Source organism: Melitaea cinxia, chromosome 2 (assembly GCF_905220565.1).
Source record: "Melitaea cinxia chromosome 2, ilMelCinx1.1, whole genome shotgun sequence".
Lineage (NCBI taxonomy): Eukaryota > Metazoa > Arthropoda > Insecta > Lepidoptera > Nymphalidae > Melitaea > Melitaea cinxia.
The window spans coordinates 17,454,628-17,473,409 of NC_059395.1; the positions used below are offsets into that span (position 1 = coordinate 17,454,628).

The 18,782-nt window shown below is 31.7% G+C and overlaps 1 protein-coding gene across 1 annotated transcript in view; it reads left to right on the plus strand.

Annotated features, from left to right (window-relative positions):
• Positions 1–547: 547 nt before the first annotated feature.
• Positions 548–18,782, plus strand: part of LOC123666129 — a 48,167-nt gene continuing 29,932 nt past the window's right edge. Inside the window, exons 1-2 of the mRNA XM_045600338.1 lie at positions 548–777; positions 15,779–16,126. Of these exons, the coding sequence (XP_045456294.1) occupies positions 16,010–16,126 (117 nt within the window). The 5' untranslated portion in view covers positions 548–777; positions 15,779–16,009. The remainder of the gene's footprint in view (positions 778–15,778; positions 16,127–18,782) is intronic.

Genomic DNA, 18,782 nt, shown 5'->3' on the forward strand with positions numbered 1-18,782 from the left:
TCTACGTAATTTATATTTTATTACTTAATTTATTGCAGATTCGTTACAATTGTTTTGTTAATTATAAAAGTAATGAACTTAATGATGTTAAAAGTCAATAACCCAAAATAAAATTTGTTTTTAAAAATAAAAATAATTGCATTATGGACCATTTTTTTGGTTTTTGTAATGTTATTATTCGTATCTGTAAATTGTATATGTATATCAATAAAAAATTTAATGAAAAAATATTAACAATCACGTAATATAAAAATAAAGGCACAATAATTTATTGTACTCATTCAATTTTGTTTTCGTTCACCAATCACCCTTCTCCGTTCGTTCGTTACGCGGCTTGCGTTCGTCGGCGCCATATTGGTTAGAGCTGCAGAGCAGTATAGTCGCGCGTATCGGTGCGCTCCGTAAAATGACAGATAGTAAACGATGAAACAAACTTTTTTTAACTTTTAGTTACGGGGCTTTTTTTCTTTCAATTCGTAAATTGTGTGGTGCAGATTTTAATAAGTTTTTATTTGAAGAAACAGGTATAATAATCTTTGGACGTTCGAGACATCGGCGAATGCAGGCATTCCATAAAGAATGTTGAACCTAACTTTTTTTTGTTCGGTGCGGCTTTTCAATACTTTTTGAGTATTTTTGTTTTTTTAGCCTATGCAAACTGTCCTCTTGGAACCTTGGTACTTTGCGTGTAGTGCTGTTACTATAGTTGATGTGCTTTTTAATATATTGTGTCCTCAAAGTCAGCATTTTTATGCGCGGATTACCGAAACATTCAAGGTAAGAATAACTTATATTTCTGATTTAATTATCTTTTCGATTTATTTACTTACTTATATGTATTTTATTTTTAGTTGTATTATTATATTTATTATAATATTATGCTTTGAACTTTGTTTACCGTTTAACAAATAGACTGACGTGATTTTTTTATAATAAAATTTTACATTGAAATTAAAAGATTTATCAGTTTCAAAATAATGTTCATTTTTAGTAAAATTATTAATATAGCTAAGTTTTAAATTAATATCAATTTTTTTTGGTTTTTTTCCACTAACAAGCTAAACAATACTTTATATTGTCAATTCGTATTGATCATTCGTATTGATAATTCGTATATATCAATTATAATTTATAGGTATATACCTAATATACAACTATAGTATTGAGAAAAAGTTTATAAGAATTGTGTACAGTAAATCTAGTAAAAAAAGTACAATTGAGTTGATAATCCCCTCCTTTTTTGAAGACGGTTAACAAAACATTTTTACAGTAACAAGTAACAAGGGACGTTAGACCCGCGGACCATTAATAATATAGTCAATGTAAAATAAATAAGTAAATTAATGTGATGTGTTATGAAAACAATGCATAGAAATCAAATTATGTATTTATAAACAGAAAAGATCACTACTATTTTGTAGAAAAAATGTACATATTACAATAATATTTTAATAAAATAAGACAGGTCTTTACTCTTACATATATCGCAAATTTATCAGAAATCGTCACAAGGGCTTTGTAATTGTTTCCATTATCAAATCAGATATGTACAAAAATGTTTTTATCTTCATTATGTGTTGGTAAATTAAATGAAATTTTTCTTTTTTTATTAACATATAAATATGACCGAATGACCTGACGTTTTCCTGTTGTTGTTGTTGTTTTAAAATGTATCCCCCAATAGGGAAAGGCAAAGGACTATAATTCATACAGCCTAAGATGTTGTCCTCTCTTGTAAACTATCAAATACGTGAAGATTATTAATGTTTACGTTTTCTAAAATTTTAGTCTGTGCTTTTTAATTGTATCCACAAGAACCTTCTACAAAGTACTTAGAGGACCTAATAATAAAATTAGCCAAATCGTTTTTGAGTTTAGAGCTTTGCAACACTTTTAGCGACTCCTTTGTATTTAATTGTATGTATAGAAAAAGTCAATAATTTATATAACAAAAATAATTAGTGACTAAAAAGTAAATAAAACGAATATTTACATTTTAAAGTTTGAAAATGTAGAAACACGACGGAAATTAGAAGTATAACAGACAATCATAATAAAAGACGCATACATTATCCGATACCTTGAAAAATCATCGCAAATTTTAAAAGCTCTTAATACCTATATCAACCATTAATATAACTTTTAAACAACTTGCAAAATAGCGTTTTAGATAAAGTTTTGAATGTAGCAACGATTGACCAATTATTATTAAAGTCAGCTACCATATAAAGAAGATATTTTTTTTTTCGTTTTGAAAATAAAAGCAATTTACGCAATGAAATATTTAAGACACAAAAATATTTTCTAGAAAAAGACGCGTCCGATCTTATTCCGCAAAATTTTTAAACTGATATTGAACAATAGAAACATACTGTCAGGCATTATACTTATAAGATAAATTGAGCCATTAAAAAAGTTATTTAAAAAAAATATTTAACATGAAAAGTATGAAAACTTAACCTTATTAACTTACCTAACACAAAATAGGTAGGTACGTATCTAATCATTATGAGTTAATAAATACGGGTAGATGTTTGCACTTTGATAATTGCGATATAATTTTAGAGGTCAAAGTAAAAATATAAACGCTTATACATCATCTGGTTATTAATGACAGTAAAAATAAAAGCAATTAGGCCAAAATTATTATATGAAACTAGCGGCCTCGGAAGAACTTCGTACCACCGTATTCTCTTCTTAAATATTTAAAGTTTTAATTTAATTTATATAGACATTGTTTTACATTAACGAACTAAAAATAGAGTTATCTAATTATCCATTTGGGTAATTCATATGTATTTATATTGATTTGTCATAGAAAATAAGTAACTCATTTAATATGTTTAGAAATACATACATGTCGAAAGCCTATTTGAACTTCAAACATCAAATTTACTTAGTAACACTTTTACAATCGCTCTCGAATAGACGGTTTTACGGAAACCGTGGCGTGATTTATATAGCTCCGTGTCCAGTATGGGACGATCTTAACCGGTTCCGAAGAGTCGGTTCGCGATACGAAAAAAGAAGGCCCGTGGCCGTTGAATTTCGAGGTCGTAACCCAATTGAAGACCAGTCACAGGTACGTTTTGTAGTACACTTTCTCCGATGCGTGACGCTTCTCGTACTTGGACATTTCACCAGAACACCTGCTAGTGATGACTTGAGATTTAATACTATGTTCATGTGCGAAATATAACACCTACTTATTTACAAAATTTTCGATTTGAAGAAACTTTCATTCAGCTTATAATTCTATCAATACATATAATATCATATCCTATTGATTTAGTGTTACCATGTCAAGCGTCAGAGATATTGAGTTTCTACTGAGAATGTTCTAAGTTAATGTTTATTGATCAAGTATATTGCGGTCAAAATAATAATCAACGGACGCAGCCGTGGATAATTAAGTCTTTAAAGTATCTATAATTAGATGTCTTAAACTTTGAAATGCTTAAAGCGTCTATAAAGAGCAAACGGCGAAATGCTGTAGAAAATGATAATGTTGACACCATTGACCTTAAAATTGCATATTATCGCGTCTAATATTTCATTATTAAATATAGAAGAGAAAAGGAACAAATATATAAAGTTGAAATTACGCACGGCTGCGAGAACCATTAAAATAATAACCAGCAATCATTGGAAGTGATAGCAGATATACACGTAACTCGTTTGACAGGTTTATTCTTGACCGCATCATGAGCAGCAATTGTTTAAATTTATCTTAAAATGAATATAACAAACTGAGGTCAACATTTGAACTAATACATATTGACACCACAAGAATTATTTGAAAAATGTTTTCGAGTGATGATATGATATCATAAATATGACATCATAAATATGAGGCGTATACATTAGGGGATAATAAATAAAAAGTAACAACAGACACATCATGTATCGATCATTTCACGTCTTTATTTTTTTATTTTTATTATTATTATTACAGCCTATACAGTCCACTGCTGGACATAGGCCTCCACAAGTTTACGCCAAAAATAACGTGAACTCATGTGTTTTGCCCATAGTCACCACGCTGGGCAGGCGGGTTGGTGACTGCAGTACTGGCTTTGTCGCACCGAAGACGCTGCTGCCCGTCTTCGGCCTGTCTATTTCAAAGCCAGCAGTTGGATGGTTATCCCGCCATCGGTCGGCTTCTTAAGTTCCAAGGTGGTTGTGGAACCTTGTTATCCCTTAGTCGCCTCTTACGACACCCACGGGAAGAGAGGGGGTGGCTAAATTCTTTAGTGCCGTAGCCACACAGCACGTCTTTATATAGATGGGTAATGAGAACATCAACGAACTTACATTCATGACTCAAACTGAGGGTAATTACTATGTAAATTTCTAGTACACGAGCATATTTTTCATGCGTGAAAATTAACATTATAACGTGGATTTTTTCACCTTTTGTGTTGAGAATGAAGATAGTGTCAGTTTTATTTTATCGCTATTGTCGTTTTCTTCTGACCTACATCGGAATTTAGATATCTTTGTATCATCTTATATTTTAATTATTATATTATTATGTTTAATGATAGAAGATTCTCATTTCGTGATAATTATCGTCTGTATTGTTTATTCAAATATTTTCACAGTAAAAGGCTTGAATGTCAATGAAATAAATATAACACATTATTATTTGTCACCGGAAATGTCTTGTGACATTGGAGGCATTGTTTTGATTTTTTTTTTACCTTTATCACACGTTATCTTTCCAGGAAACCCTAAAGACGTGCGACCTTTCCCGTCTTTTTATCGCTTTAAACCTCAAAATTGATAGTATAGGCATTCTTTTCCAATCACTTCTTAAAACAAACCAAAAAAAAAAAACAAAAGAACTCATTCATGTTTTATTATTTATGATTTTGACATTTCGTTAGCTCTAACGAAAATAAAAAAAAAATTCAATTTAAATGACAAGAATATACAAGGACGATATTAAAGCATTGAAAATAAATCGTTTGCATAATATTGTAACCGTCACAAATACTGCAGTAAATAAAAAAAATGCACATGTCACGTATTCTAGTAAACTCGACGCCTTTTATTAATACATCCTGTTGTATATTGAATTCACTATTGAATATAGAACAAGCGCAAGGTTTTGAATTTCAAACGGAAATATTTCATTCATTGCTATTCGTGTTCACTGGGTACTAGCGAGTACTATTTCTTCGCAGAGTAATAAAACAATAGAAAATCAATTGTTTACAAACAAACCCGTTTCGCCTATTAAATATTACTGCGGTTTATTCCAGCTAAAGTTAATGAACTCCTTGGTCCTTTGTCTGTTTTAGCTTAGGTCACTAGTCAACAGAAAAGCGCTGTATAAATTAACACGAGTCTTAATAAACAAATACATAGCGCTTGATTTTTGTTAAAATATAAATAGTCTACACGTGTTTATATATAATTTAATATACGTATTTATATATAATAATATCATAAAATTTGCATGTGTTGAAACGTGTGTTAAGGTACCATGAGTTGCACTTAATGGGCATGGCAATGTATGTTACAACAAAATCTTCAAAACCATTTTTGACCCTTCGAGTAGAGAAAAAAAAGTGTGGGTTAACCCAAACACAGTATTTTTAAGGCCTTTTAAATTATAAACAATACAACTTTTTGTATCCCTTTCATAAATTTCAACGCTTTAAATTTTTTCTCAAAATATCGTCATGTCATTGAACAAATGGAATTCCCTTCGCAGGAATAGGTACAAAGAAAATTTGTAATGGTTCAAAATAATGTATCGGCTCTCTTTATTTGCTCAGATGATATGTAATGACGTTAGTATGAGGACAGTTGGGTAACTGCGCAAGAATGCAGTAGACTCTTTAACATAAATACATTTTTATTAAAAAAATTTAAACATGTATTACGATTTAATTTTCAATCTAGTCCCAAATGTTACCTCTTATCTATAATAAATATAACCTTTAAAACCAAGGATAACTTGATTACAAAAACGAGCTGATTTTTGTTTTGAAACAATCAAAGGCATCGTATTTGGTACTCAATTCTTGCATATTATAATTGACAGATACATGTCAAGATACATTCTACTCCATAATGACTTCAATAGGCGCATTACAGTAACAAATTCCTCGATTTGTAGATCAGTATCGGTCACAATGGGTTGGCCAACGAATTTCCAACAGATAGTGGGAAGCAAGGTCGGTACAAGTTGACGTTTACTTAGCTCTTGTTAATGGTACACTTATCGATTAATAAATTGACATTTCTACATAAAAGACCAATTATTTTTGTTGAGAAAATTGATACATTTCTTGATTTAATAATTTGTAGACGAGTCTTCTTTGTTATTAGATTACACAGTACTTTTAAATTGCTTCAAAATATGTCGACACATGACTACAATTGGGTCAGCTTAAAAGCTAATACCTTACTTTTCACGGTCCAATCGATCACGATCGCGGTGGGTTGCGAAACAAATCTTAAATATACTCCACATAAGTTCACGAAGTATATTCACTTCGAATTAACGCTGTCCCTTAAAGGCAAATAATTTGTTGGGTGGTTACTGGTTGGTGGTTTGACAAGGCTATACAAATAAATAATCGGAGTGTTTCGGTACAGAACTTTGAAGTGTCTATTAATATCAAATAAATAAAAATATTGAGTAATACAATTCATTTTCCTTTTTTGTATTCATTTGCGACAGATTTTAATAAAATAATTACGTCGAATCAATGCCAAAGTTCCCGATCCCAACACGAGTTGATTTTGACAAGAAATGAAAGTCATTTACCCTCTTGATTACAAAACAATTTGGTTGGTACTATCAGTTATTATATTTATGTAACGGTGAAAAATTGATTTACGTATAATTATCCAATAAATTAAAAAAAGAATTTCGAGTGTTCGCGTAAATTGCTTTTTAAATAAACGTTTAGAAACTACAAAAAGTTTTTAGCGAGAAAAAACGTGCGAATCGGCAAGGTTAAAATTGCAGTAATCGTTAAAACTTGTTCACCTGGCAAATGTAGCCGGCTCCCTTAATAGGCTTCGGAACAAGCCGAAAATAAATAATGATAATATATAGTAGCCCTTGGCCTGTCCGCGTCGCAACTGGCGCTCTAATTTAATTTACTCGTACTTGTCAGGCTTACTGGGCGTATTATTTTACAGTAAACAACAAAATCGACAAGGTTTACTGCATTCTGTAAACTATCAAACAGAAAGATAGCAAGTTACTTTTTACCACCTAAAAAAAAAAGGTTCTCATTTTTTTCCTCTGTTTCGATTTTGATAGAAAAGTTGTGCTTTTTATTTTGATTTATCTGTAATAATACGTACCTATATAATTGATGATGTTTTCGTCTACCTCGTTGTATTACTTGCCGATTAAAATGGAAGTCGGTCTTTTTCATTTACGAGCAAACAAAATTATCATTACATAAAAACAAGATCTAGGAAACGTAAGCGAGCGTATAACCAATTAATGCATATCCGAATTAACTACAACTATTGAACATAATAAAATTTGTTTTTATTACGTATTATCCGTTAACAAAAAGTCTCGTTAATTGTTTTAGTAAAAATCAAATAAATAAAAATGTAATAGTTATTGTTATGATATTATTGCTCGCGATACGAATATAAAAGTAATAAATCTGTGTAAATGTCAACATTTTACGATAAAAATTGTAATAACAATTAAAAGTTCCCACGATGCTGAATTTACAATTTTCTTCTTAAAGATTAAATATTGTAAATCAAAAAGTGACTTCGTTACTTATTTATTATATATCTTAAATTTTTAAACAAAGATCTGAAAGATGATAAATAAATATAAATTAAAATTTGAAATATAATTTTAACTCAATAAATAATACATACTTTTGGGCACATTTATCTTTACAGGTCGTTCGTTGGTCGCCCAGTGGTCAAAAATCGACCATAATTAAAAATTCAAATTAAAAAAAAACCAAATAATAATGAAAATTAATAACCTTTTTTTTAAATTTCAACTACTTTCAAAATTCGACTACAGACTTTGACAATCAACAAAATAATATAATATGCGCGTGTGTCTAATACGGGTAGTATGGGTAATTTTTTTTAAATTAATTTAATATATATGCATAATTTAAAAAAAATATTCGCATTCTACACTCCTTCTCTATATATACTATAATTGTGCGAAATTTCACACTCCTCCGTCCGCGCAATTTTCGTAAAAAAAGGGTACAAAGTTTTTGCTTCACGTATTAACATACCTAGAGAACCTAGCTAGCAGGGCTCTAGCTGAGCCTAGCTCGGTATTTTTAGTAAATCTTGTTTCTGGAAATCATATTTCAATATGAATTACATATTGATAAAGTGTGAATAATATTTTCCGATTTTACCGAAATAATAAAAAATATGAACTGGTTATTTAAATAAAAAATCATGAGTGAAATTAGAAAAAAAAGGAAAAATATAATCGATCTGGAGACATGGGAATTTGAACCGTGGTCTTCTCGGTCGATCCCGACCGGCCGATTTCATTTGTATTGATATATACATATTGTGTTGATTGTTAAGTAGCTATGTAACTGATGTACCTACCTGTGTAGGGTAATTATAGTTCCAACATAAAATAATGAAACAGTAATTATTTGTATATAACTGAATTTTAAATTCGAACTCATGGGGGTTGGACCGACGATCTACGTAAGATTGCCGGTGTAGGCTGGATGAGGATTGCGGAAAACCGGGATTTTGGCGCGAACTTGGGGAGGTCTATGCCCAGCAGTGGACTGCAATAGGCTGAGCTGACTGAGGTGAATTTTATATGTATGCCTTTTGTGTAATCTTTACTCTTCCTTTTTTTCTTACATTTTATCGCCTTTTACAAAAAGGTATGTTGAAACTCTCATTGGTTTCAAATTGGCACGACTGAAGCCGTTAAACAAAGAATAATTAATACAGGAAAAAATTCTTAGTGATAAGGCGTCGGCACTATTTACTTTCTATGTACTTTGTAAATATCCATTGTGTTGTGCAATAAAAAGTCTTCTCTGTTCAAACATACTAAATAATAAAACGATTTGATCATATACGCAATAGTTTTAGCAAACAATGCACAAGACTGTTCTACGGCACGCGCTGATGACGTACCCAGAACATAACAATCATAACAAATATTTGGTTAATCGTTCACGTGTCGAGCAATTAAAGTTTACGTCAGCATTACCAAAGGTATGTGTGATGTAATCAAAATTTAATCGTTTGCCCAACTTTATGAAACTTTTTATGGAATCGCGACCAAGTATGGAATTATAATGAAATTGCTCAATCTTTAAATGGTTAATTTTTAATTTGTCTTTGTTGTTTGTTTTAATAAACGTTTCGTTCTCGTCAGACACGTTATCCTTTACGAAATGTTAATTTTTTTTTTAATAAACACATGTTTCGTAACTATGAAACATTTCAGTAATTCCAGACTCTGAGAATATTTTTTTCCGGTTTGACAGGTATTGAACTTGTTTCAGTTATCAATGGTTTACACATGTCTTGTGTTCAAGAAATCTGGATTTAAACGGCTATAAAATTAATCACGTTCGTCGTATCGAGTTTATGTAGAGTTAACAAAATAAGTCAATTAAAAAAAGGTTTATAATAAATCGTGATGAAAAATCGACGACGTAGACGATAAAACGTAGAATTATGCCATACACTTTATAAACATCGATCACGATTGAGCCTGTAACATAGGCCTCTTTCTCCATATAGGAGAAGGATTGGAGCTTAAGCTGCTCTGCTGCATGTTGGCGGATATATTCCCTATGCAGTAGGAGTAAGCATCGCTATCAGGTATTTATGAAAATAACCGGGACCCACGGCTTAACGTGCTGTCCGAGATACGGTGGGGTGACCCCCAAGAACAGACATCCAAACGAGAAAGAAATATTTGTACAAATACAACTACCCGTCCTGAGCGGGAACCGAAACCGCAAACCCTCGATGTTTTAGGTAGCTAAACGCACCACTACACCAGAGAGGTTGTTAACAATAAACATAATTTGTCAAAATTCTAGAAAATTACTTCAGCTAGAAAAATCACAGGAACTGATCCCTAACTTGTGTCCTGATTTTATTAACGGCAAGAATGTTTCTAGTATATTAGTCAGTGTGAAGTTATTTTTATTGCTGACCATAGTAACAGTGGTTACCATAAGCAAGTACAACGCGTGACCCGTTTCTACTAGTATGGATATCCGGTTGGCTTATAGGTAGGAGGTAATGGGTGCATTGCGCCGCTATATAAGAAAGGTCCGGCTTTAATGTTACCAACAATAACCTCAGAGAATTGAATCTTTTAAGTAAATGTTTCCAGAAAAAATATAAAATTATTTCGAGTAATAACTATTTTAACGTTTTCTCTTAATAACTTTCTAGAAAATCTTTTTAAACTGTAAACCGGTTGACATAAGCGATAAATTAGATGGAATAACGGAATTTAGTGATCCTATGAGGTATCGCAATGAGATGACTTGTTTTTTATACTTCACACAAATATAAATTACTTAAAAATCGTCATAATTTATTATTATTTACAAAGACATCTATTTTTGTTTACTTAAAAAAAAACAATTCGTACAAAGCTACTAGTTATTAATATTATCAAGCAATTTTTTTTTACTTTATAGTAATATAAATGTACATTCGTCAATATCAAGCCCGATTGAACGTACTATTAAAGATTTTAGAAATAACGACCTCGAAAATCCTCATTATAAATCTTATAATTGTTGATGTTACTGAAATAATACCGTCAAAACTATGAAACGAAAATATTTATGTTAATTTAATTTATATTGTACACTTCACAGGTAAGAAGTCCATTTGATAAAATTTTGAATAGTCAATGAATCCAAACAAAGTAAAGACAACGAAAATCGCGTTTAGTATTGAATGATATATTATAAACAATTATTTATGATAGTTATTGCATTCGTTTATCAATTCTAGGTGTTTGTGGTTACAAAATATTTACAGTAACATTCAAGCAAGCGTACTCGTAATAAATTTATAGATCGGCACGCGCCTGTCACTCTTCCAGTTTCAAACTTCCGTTGTCGCGATAAAGCGTGCATTTACTGTGTTATTTTATTCGAAAATATAATGTTCTAAATGTATGAAAGTTTTATAAATATTTGTTAACGAGTTGACTCGATAGACGTTATTCTGTGTCCCGAACTGTCAAATACTTAATAGTTTAAATATTCGTTATATTTTCTGAAATTTTCAAACTTTCTGCGCAAATTTCTTAATTTTTCATTTCTAAATTCTTAATTTTTCCTCAAAGTATTTTTCTATACAACATTCACCTGATGAAAACAGCCTGCAACACCAGAAGCATAGCAAGCGTGTTGGCGACCCTATCCCTAATCCACAAGAGCTCTGGTCCCCTTACTCGCCACAGGAACGCAACACTGCTTGAAAGCAGTATTATTTAACTGTCACCTTCTGTAAGGTCGAGGTACTTACCCAGTCGGGCTGCTCCAGATTTTGACCAATATATTTCATGCTGTGTTTCCTGCTGACCTCTTATATGTTGGAAATTTTAAAAGTTAGTCAAATTGGTTCAGACGTTTTAGACGTTTGTTGTGGGTTCAATGTTCCACATTTAGATTCATTTTTATTTACATGCATTAGTAAAAGTGTTATATAAATTTATTACATTTTCCATTATAATATTTAATTGTGTTCAGGTTCAGACGTTTGCGGCTTACCACACAAGTGTAACTTTCGATCCTTAAAAGGCTCAATAAAAAGAAATGTCTATAGCTTTTGTTGAATTACATAACAGCATGTCTTGGCCGGTTCAAGAAGGTTTAAAAATGTACGGAATGTAACAGTCATCACAGGTAGACGGACCAGAGTATCGAAACTGGTTTTTACTCGAAGCATTTTCCTTACGTCGTATCTCTAATAATTTTAATTAAATTTTAATTATACATATTTTAATATTTTTGTACAGCTAATATCTGTACGGTACACACATATACTTAACGCAGTATCATCAAAATACTAAAATTTTAAAATAACGCTTCTGCTTTGAGTTAATATAATAGTATTAATTTTAGTTTGTACTTTTTATTTAACAACTAGTTTCTTTTCATAAGAAGCCAAAATAAGGAAGTAATTTTGTTTTAAAAAAATCTTTGGGTCTATAGATTTTTCAAAAAAAAAATATCGTTACGGATTTATTCAAGCCATATTAATCCTATTAAAGCTAAGTTCAAATTAAATAAATTTTAAAAGTTGGACTCTATAAAGGCTAAATCGTGACCAAACCATTTAAGCAAGGCGGTCAGATAATGTGTACCAAAATTCTTATAATAAATATATGACACGCTCAAGGATGTTTGTGACCTTAAGTTAAACAATGTGCGTAATTAGAAAGATATGGTCCATAAAAAATACAATACGGTATATTATTAAAAATAACTTAGGCTACGTTTGTATGAATTCACACGAAAAATTCCAATCTTGGATCACTTTAACTTTATTATTGTTACAACAGTAAGTCTAACAATAATCATGACTTAGACATCTAAGTAGGTTTTCGTTGTGATATTATGATCGACTGCAAATAATGTCTATACAACTGTAATGTAGTTGACATGGAATACTTATAAACGGTAGGTCTATTAAAAAATAAATAATCGAGCGACTTAATAAATCTTGACGACGACGCTACAAGCAGAGCAAAAAAGGGGCCTACAATGTTGCAAAAACGGAAAACTGTCCCTTCTTATCGATCTAGACCAACCTGTTGAGGTTGGACAATTACTTTATATATATGATCCTTTGCTTTTTTTATCTTAGAGAAGATCTTAATCTACGACCACCCACGCACTGCTATTAACATTGTTAATATATTGCCTGTAGTATGTGAAAAAGAAAAAAATATATATGATTAGTAAGAGTTTGCAGATCGCTGTATGTAGATCAGAATCAGTAACACCAAAATTTCAAGTATTCTTTGTATACCCTCAATTGACATCAATCGATATTGCACAAAAGAATGTATGACAGTCAGACACAAAGGACGCAAATTCCTATGAAATTGTAAAATCAATTTTGTTATTCGATACAATAAACAATATTTTTTTCTTACAAACATTTTCTGAAGCAAAACGAACCAGTTTACTAAACGTAATTATTGTTTATGGACAAAAATAATGCGGAAGTGAGATTTTTTGCCTCGCACCTGATCTTAGACGCAGGTCATTGAACCCTTAATCTTTAGGTATGATGCTTTGTAAAGGCAAAATAGACAACTGAATAAATTCTATTCACTCGTTGCGAAGATTTTCCTAATTACACGAGTCTTGTGTGCTACGTGCTCTCATTCTACGTGCATTTAACGATTGCTTATGAAAAGGATTATGCAGGTCTTATCAGCGCTGACGTGATTTTTATTTTTAGTAGTGAGTATATGATTTCTGAACTAAGAAAATTACAGCTCATTAAACGTTTCAATTTAAACACAATTTTCAACATAATTCACGTTTGAGTTTTGGTAACCTTTATAAACCCACACATAAAAATTCATTAAATCCATGACCATCTTACAATTTTAGTTACAATATTCATAGTGAAATATGATGTACATACATTAAATCCGATTTAATTAGTGGTGAGTTCTTAACAAGATTATTTGAAGCAAATACTTAATGATTAGAATTTACAATTTATTTAATACATTTAAAAAACCGTTAGTATAGATTTCTTTCACACGTTTGCGTGTTAAAAAGTCATTAATTGAGGACGGTGCGTGCTGTTCCAACTGATCAGTTACGCTTTTTAGTAAAGAGGACGATCACGCCACTGTGGACCTACAGCTTCACGCCTAACATAATTATTTGTAGGTAAATTTTTTTAGCATAAATATTTCACAACGTTGAATAAATTTTCTCGATGTTCAACGGAATAGAACTGAAAATAGTCGTTTGAAAGTAGATGTAAATTAATATCCTATTCACGTAATTGAAATCATTGAAACATGCCGGACAGTCGGTCAATGTGTTTTACGCATAAGGTGCAACGTTTCCTGCGCCCCTTCTGCCTAGTAATCACTAATCATAGATTCAGAATGTATGTTTGCGTGTCATATTGCTTTTCCTGAAAGAAAAGTGGGATATTATCATATTTATATAAACTGCCCATCAATATATACTTAGTTACGAGCTGTACATCGGATAGGTGGTACTTCGGTGTCTTTGACAGTATTAACTACTCGAAATGTTTTTATTATTGCTTTAATTGCAATAAAAGTACAACAAAATTCGTTACAAGTATTTATTACTGGATAAAGGTCATAATTGTCATTGAGGCACATCATTATATGTCTTATGTAAGCAGTTATATTTTCTTTATTGGTACGAGGGCTTTACCCTTTTCGCTTATAAACGCTAATTGTCTTTATTAACCAACTGTTTGTTGTCTTACTAAGTAGTTAGCTATTTTTATTTAAGCTTTTATGACTAGGCTCTGGTTATGAATTGCTTGACTGTCGTAATAGCACATTTTCTCATGCGTTACCCACTGTTTTCCTTTGTTGTTCGAAGGACACCGCTCATAATTAACAACTTCTTTTGTTTCAATAGTTATATATTATTGTTACTAAACTAATATTAATATAATTATCAAAATATTTATCAGAAAAATATAATTTTGTTCATTACTTTAAACGAAGAATGTTTCTTACCATTAAAATTGATTTTTTTTTTAATTGTAAGCGTTACGCCACGACTAAGTAACATTGCCAGTAATTAAAAGCATTAAACCTTATATATTTCAAGCAACAATTATATTTATTACACTCGGCTAATATTATTGCTGTAATCCTAAGTGCAGTTGATGTAGAATAAATTTAAATCTAAGGATAAATATTCATAAGGTTTATATTTATACGTTTTGAATAAGTATACGAGGTACTGAGTCACGATGTAATCCAAAATATAACACCTTTTTGGAAAGTAAATTTGCATTTATGGTAAGTTTTACTTAATATGGTAAACACATTACGGTAAACGCGAACACGGAGTTCGGTGTAATCTTATAACCATAAGATTACACCGAACTCCGTTTCATATGAGATCGTGCTGTGAACAAACTGCTTTAATATTTACAAGATGTGTTTTTGTGTACCTAAATAAGTACAGAAAATTAATATTTGTATTTTACTGACATTATTTTGTTGGCTATACATATACAATAACAAAGACTTTATATATAAAAAATTTGTAATTTTTTTCTGAACTGATTTGTCTTTCAAAATATATCATTACTGATTGAGACAATCGCGTACTTCAATTTTAATTCCGCGTAACATAACTATAACTTAATAAATCACACCAGGTATCTAGGATAGTAAATTGCATACATTATCGCTATCGCCCATCTATCAACCGTTAATGGATTCGATCCGTCTATCAGAATGTCGATCGGCTTATCTAAATTGCTAAGTCGTTGATGTATTTCAACATTTTCAACGCAATTTTCGAACGCGATCAGAACAAAACCTTTGTAGGCGTTTATGTTTACTGTATTAGATTTCTTAAACAGAAAAGAGAAAATAATGATCGTGTCATTACAAAAAGTACAAATCACAAATATATTCCCGGTCACAGCCGTTAACATGACGGCTGCGAACAAAACACTACTTAATAATTCATTAATTGTAAGAGGCATCCATACGCTTCATTCGGGTCGATTCATTAAAGAATTGATTTCTTCGTTTCAGGGTAATCGAGTCATTTGGGAATTCCGATTGGGTATTGAAAACGCAAGAAAATTTCTTCAGTTGACTTTGAAGACTCGCCTCTGTCACTTGTGCCGAAGTTCGATAACGAGCGAGACGCGTGCTGGTGCGATCTAGTGACTGACACTTGTGTGATGTGCCGGCAACACCACATGGAAGTGCAGTTGGAGGTCACTTGATCAAAAAGTGCCTAGTCGTTTTTTTGGTGCAAGAATGAAGTTCTCAACGGGCTCGAGTTCCAGCAGTCTCGCCAGCGACTCGCTGTCGAGAAAATCAACTTTATGCATCTACACCGAAGTGGACTCACCGATGCCACCGCCATGTGAGAGAGTGAGTACTTCTAAAACTAAATCTTTTACTTCGAAACCAATAATAAACGGAAACGGAAACTAATAACGGCGGCAAAATCACACTAAAGTTTGTAAAAATTTCCCAGGTCCGCTTATTCTCAAATACAAATGACATGAATGTAAAACTTTATATCCTGTTACAACTTGTCCTAATGTAGAGCACGCAGTGAGAACTGGTCAAGATTGTTGCATAACTCATAATAGAAGAGTGGGTGAACAATTTTAATTGTTAAACGGAAACGGTAGTTGTACATAACACTTTATAAATTAGTAAATCAACACGCATATTTGACCAGCTTTATTTTTAATTATAATCTACTACTAAGTGCGTGCTTATTGCACTTGAAAGACCAGGTGTGCAATAAATAATATTTGCCAAATATTATTTGAATGCTATGTAATAAATATCATAGACTTTTTATCTCAATTAAGAGAAGCAATGCTGTACGTGATAAAAACGATAATCTTCATTACGACGATTTAAGTAGCTGAACAATTACGCTTTCGATTTTCCTTCGCGTATACTTACAATTACTTTCAATTTCATACGATAATAACAATATTGTATTAACTGAAACAATGCAAAAAGCCGAGCGTCCGGGTTGCGAGTTCAGGCATTCAAGAGAAAGTTGTATGTCATCTGCCACTCTGGACAGCTGCATTGCAACACCACGGATATGTATATATTAATCTTATTTATTGGATAATGGACAATCAACTTTAACGATTCAACGGGCGCAATCACTTGTACCAATAACATGGCTTAAATTTTAACGTCTGCAATGGCTTATTTTATTTCAATAACTAGTATAGAGTTATAGCCAAAAGGTACTCGATATATAAATTGAAGCATTTTTTAAATTTATTTTCAAAATGACTCCTTTACTACAATTTTGTAATATTAAGGTAAAATTTAACAGACTATTACGTGATAACAGTAGCAAATGGTTGATAAACATATGACTCGTGAACTTGTGAATTACACCTAATATAAACAGATTTATTATTTACAAATACTATTATATGTTTAGGAATTCACACGGCACACCACATTGAACTTTTTGTCGTATATCGTGACTAATGCTTTTTAAAAACGATAAACAGTGAGGAAGACATCACGATTCTGTCTGACCAACGAATTATTATTTACACAGTAGTCGTAAATACTATATTCATATATTTATTTATAGTAAAATAGCAACTTCATTGGAAAATTTTATCGTTTTAGTTTTTTAGTTTCTAAACTTAATTTTAGTCAGAAAATAATCTTGTTACTTTTGTTCGGATTTATTTCTGCAAATAGACATAGGGCAGGTCTTTTGAGATCTGCTAACAATATTAGGCAGATTAGATTGTTAATTTTTTTTCAGCTTGTTATATTACACTGCTGGGCCTCTCCACATATAGGAAAAGGATCAGAGCTTAATCCACCACGTTGCTCCGATGTGGATTGGCGGATATATTCCCTACTATGAGTAACGATTGCTATCAGGTGTACATGATAACAACCAGGACCGACGGCTTAACGTACTTTCCGAGGCACGGTGGGGAGACCCACAGGGACTGCACAAGCACCCAGACCACGACAAATATCTGTATTGGTAATACAAATGTCTGTCACGTGCGGGGATCGAACCCGCAACCGCCAGCGCAAGAGCCCAAATATTAGTTTGGTTTACCTCTATTAAAATATTGTTTAAACGTAATGTTGCTAAGCACATCAACGTTAAACATAATTGTTATTGATATTTTTAAACATGATTAATGGATTAAACGTCTCGTTAAGTTTAATGTCTCGTTATTGTTGCATACCAAGATTGCCTCGGCCGCTGCGAGTATCATCTTTAACGTGCCAGATACCAAGGCCGGCATTGTCTTAGCTATCGCACGTGACGATCTAATGTTCTTGCACTTTCACGAATGTAACATTATCGTTATTGATTTTGACATTGTATCAAAATGAATCGATACCTCTTTACTATCTGATTGGAATCGTTGATTCGTATAAATTCTTTAGACAAATTTAAACTTGTATTTATCGCTTTCTTTGTGTGTCTTTCAGTCCTATTTAATTGACTTAGAAAACTGAATAGTAAAACATGCTACAAATAACGGTAATAGTTTAGTGTTGTTATATTTTTTTTCTCGAAATTCGGTAAATTAGAAGGTTTTTAGATAAATGTCTGTGTGATTCTATTGTTAGTTGTAGATCAAGTCTTTAGAATTTGCGAATGAAACTTGTTAAGCTTCGTAATTAATTATAATGATGTTACGTCTGATGTTAATTGTAAATGTCGACTGATAACTTTCGCCATGAGTGAAATGAGACGAGCTACAAATATGTCAGTCAGTCTGTCTATTGTTTATAACGCAATGAAAGTTTTAAATGATACCAAGCAGCGTAAAACAAAAAATTGATAAATAGTTTTTCTTTAAAAGATAATCTTTTATGTTTATTTTAAAATAGATCACCGCCAACAAGTACCATATTGGACGTCTGAAAAGATTTCCTGTGAGAACATTTCTCACCGCACTCCTTTATTATGTATACTTAAACCAAATAGACAATTGTTTAGCTTAGCCGCTTTCGTCACGACCTCATATTCATTTCGCTTGTTTATCGGAGTGTGTATTTA